This window comes from Theobroma cacao, chromosome 2, assembly GCF_053813885.1.
Source record: "Theobroma cacao isolate CCN51 chromosome 2, ASM5381388v1, whole genome shotgun sequence".
Classification (NCBI taxonomy): Eukaryota; Viridiplantae; Streptophyta; class Magnoliopsida; order Malvales; family Malvaceae; genus Theobroma; species Theobroma cacao.
Window position 1 is genome coordinate 44550363 of NC_142640.1, and position 2525 is coordinate 44552887.

The 2525-nt window shown below is 35.9% G+C and overlaps 1 protein-coding gene across 1 annotated transcript; it reads left to right on the top strand.

Moving 5' to 3' along the window:
* On the top strand, window positions 1–2166 carry LOC18609753 (myb-related protein 308). Its single transcript, XM_007045041.3, has 3 exons — window positions 1–267; window positions 393–522; window positions 1211–2166. The coding sequence occupies exons 1-3, from the start codon at window positions 138–140 to the stop codon at window positions 1662–1664; spliced, it is 714 nt and encodes a 237-aa protein (XP_007045103.2). The 5' UTR covers window positions 1–137; the 3' UTR covers window positions 1665–2166.
* The last annotated feature ends 359 nt before the right edge of the window (window positions 2167–2525 follow it).

Below are 2525 nucleotides of genomic sequence, written 5' to 3' on the forward strand. Positions count from 1 at the left end.
CCAACATCAACCCTTAATATACTCTCTTTATAACTTTCACAATTCCTGTTCTTTTCCTTTGCGCTCTTCCTTTTCTTTCTTTCCATCGCCATTTTGATTTTTTAGGGTAAAGGAGGTAATAAGTTGTACTGGAGACAATGAGGAAACCTTGCTGTGATAAGCAAGACACGAATAAAGGGGCATGGTCCAAGCAAGAAGATGAGAAGCTCATAAATTACATTCAGAAACATGGCGAAGGTTGCTGGCGAACTCTCCCTCAGGCTGCAGGTAGGTAACTCAATGGGAAAAAAAAAAGAAAACCAAATTAGAACATTTATTTATGAGAAAAATTGTGAAAAACGAGAAAAATATATCGTTCTTCTTCCTTAACCTTGTTCATTCAATTGGTTTAGGCCTTCTTCGCTGTGGTAAAAGTTGTAGGCTGAGATGGATAAACTATCTAAGGCCTGACCTTAAAAGAGGCAACTTTGCTGAAGACGAAGAGGATCTCATTATCAAGCTTCACGCACTCTTAGGCAACCGGTACGAATACGATATTCTCAACATCGTAGCTGCTATATATATATATATATTTCCCTTGTTGAAAAGTTTCTCGATTATTTGATTAACCATATAAGAGAGAAGAAAACGTAAAAAGTAGGGTGCATATTGATTCAATATGCAATTAAGAGGAACCCTATTGTTTGTAGTAGTGGGCATCGCTGTCTCTCCCAGCCGAAATTAATTTTAATTCTTTTGTATTAAAAGTATTTTCTTTATCTTTTGAAAACAAAGATGGAGTCTCATTAGAGAAATGCAGGTATGATTTTCCTAATGAAAAGGGGAAACTCAAATTAACATCCAGTAACATAATCAACAAAAAAAAGAGTTTTATTAATGGTCTTCTGTTTATCAATTCATGTAACAAAAAGCATTAATAGAGTCTTTTTTTAAGATCCAGTAACATAATCAACCAAAAAAAGAGTTTTATTAATGGTCTTCTGTTTATCAATTCATGTAACAAAAAGCATTAATAGAGTCTTTTTTTTTTTTCCTTTTCCTTTTTATACATGAAAAATTGCCAATGTGCTTAATGGCATGCATTACGAAGTAATGAATCTCTAACCTTGGTTCCACAGCCGGAAAGGCTTAAACAATATATAGAGCTTTTACCTATATTTATGCTTATTATTCTTTTATATAGTAAAAATTATGGTGGAAACGTTTTCAGGTGGTCCTTGATAGCTGGAAGATTGCCTGGACGAACGGACAATGAAGTGAAAAATTATTGGAACTCTCATTTGAGAAGGAAGCTTATGAACATGGGTATTGATCCAAAGAACCATCGGTTGGGCATCACTAAGCTTCCTCGCCCTCAAAGTCCACTTAAATATTCCAATACCAGTGCAACTTCATCTGGTTCAAAAGTCCCAGCAGCTAACAAGAAGAATCCAGCAGTGAAATCGCGATGCGACAATGATCAAGTTTCCGATGCTGCAAGTTGCTTGGAGGATGAGCCATGTGGTCAGCTTATCCCTGATCTGAACCTGAACCTAGATCTCACCATCAATATTTCGGTTCCTAATTCCGTTGCTAAAGTTGAAGAGGAACAAAACCACAAAGAGTGCAACATATCAAAGGACCTAGAATTCTCCCCATCTCCCACACTTGTTCTCTTTCGGTAGTCGATTTGCCTGTCCAAAGGGAAATATAATTTGACAAATTAAAACCCTTAACTAGTTAGGCTGGGTTAGGTTGATGAATTGGATATGGGTCCACATTATCTAAATCTTAGTCATCTCTCCAAGGCATGTGGAAAACCGAACAAAAAAAGGGTGATGAAAGCTGGAAGCGACAGCTACAGGAGATAATTAATAATTATCCGAAAGAGGAGGGGAAAATAGATACAGATGAACATTTTTGAAACTGAACGCAGTGCTTGGAATCCCTAAAACTTCCTAGGCATGATTGTGCATACATACATTGGGGAGAGATTCAAAGGGTGAGTAATCACCTAGCTAACTAGGTAGTATTGTTTCCTTGTAAATAAGCTGTACACTTACATAAAATCCATTGCATCAACATACATGCATGTAGCAATAATTAAGCGGCGTATGTATGTGCTTTAAATCTGATAGATCTGAGAATGATCTAATTGTATAATTTAATGTTGTTCTCTCTCCTCCTTGTACTGGTTTTGATGCTATTTTTGCATGGGCATGGCTTAATTTCTTCTTTGCAACAAATAATGTATCCACTCTACCAGCTAGTTTGCTGTTCAAATTTCAAAACAAGAACCTTCAGCAATTTGATTATTATGTTGTTATAAATGCTGGAAATAGAGAATCTATTACGTCCACAACAAAATTTTAGTAATGAAGACATCAGAAATGGCCACACGACATGCAAGAGAAAAGGATTTGATGATCTTAGGATGTACATTACGATTATATAATTTTTGTGGGAGGCCTTTTTATGTCTCTTCAAAGTAAAAAAATATGCATTAATCCAAAGGATAGTGCATGGAATCAACATATATCTATCCT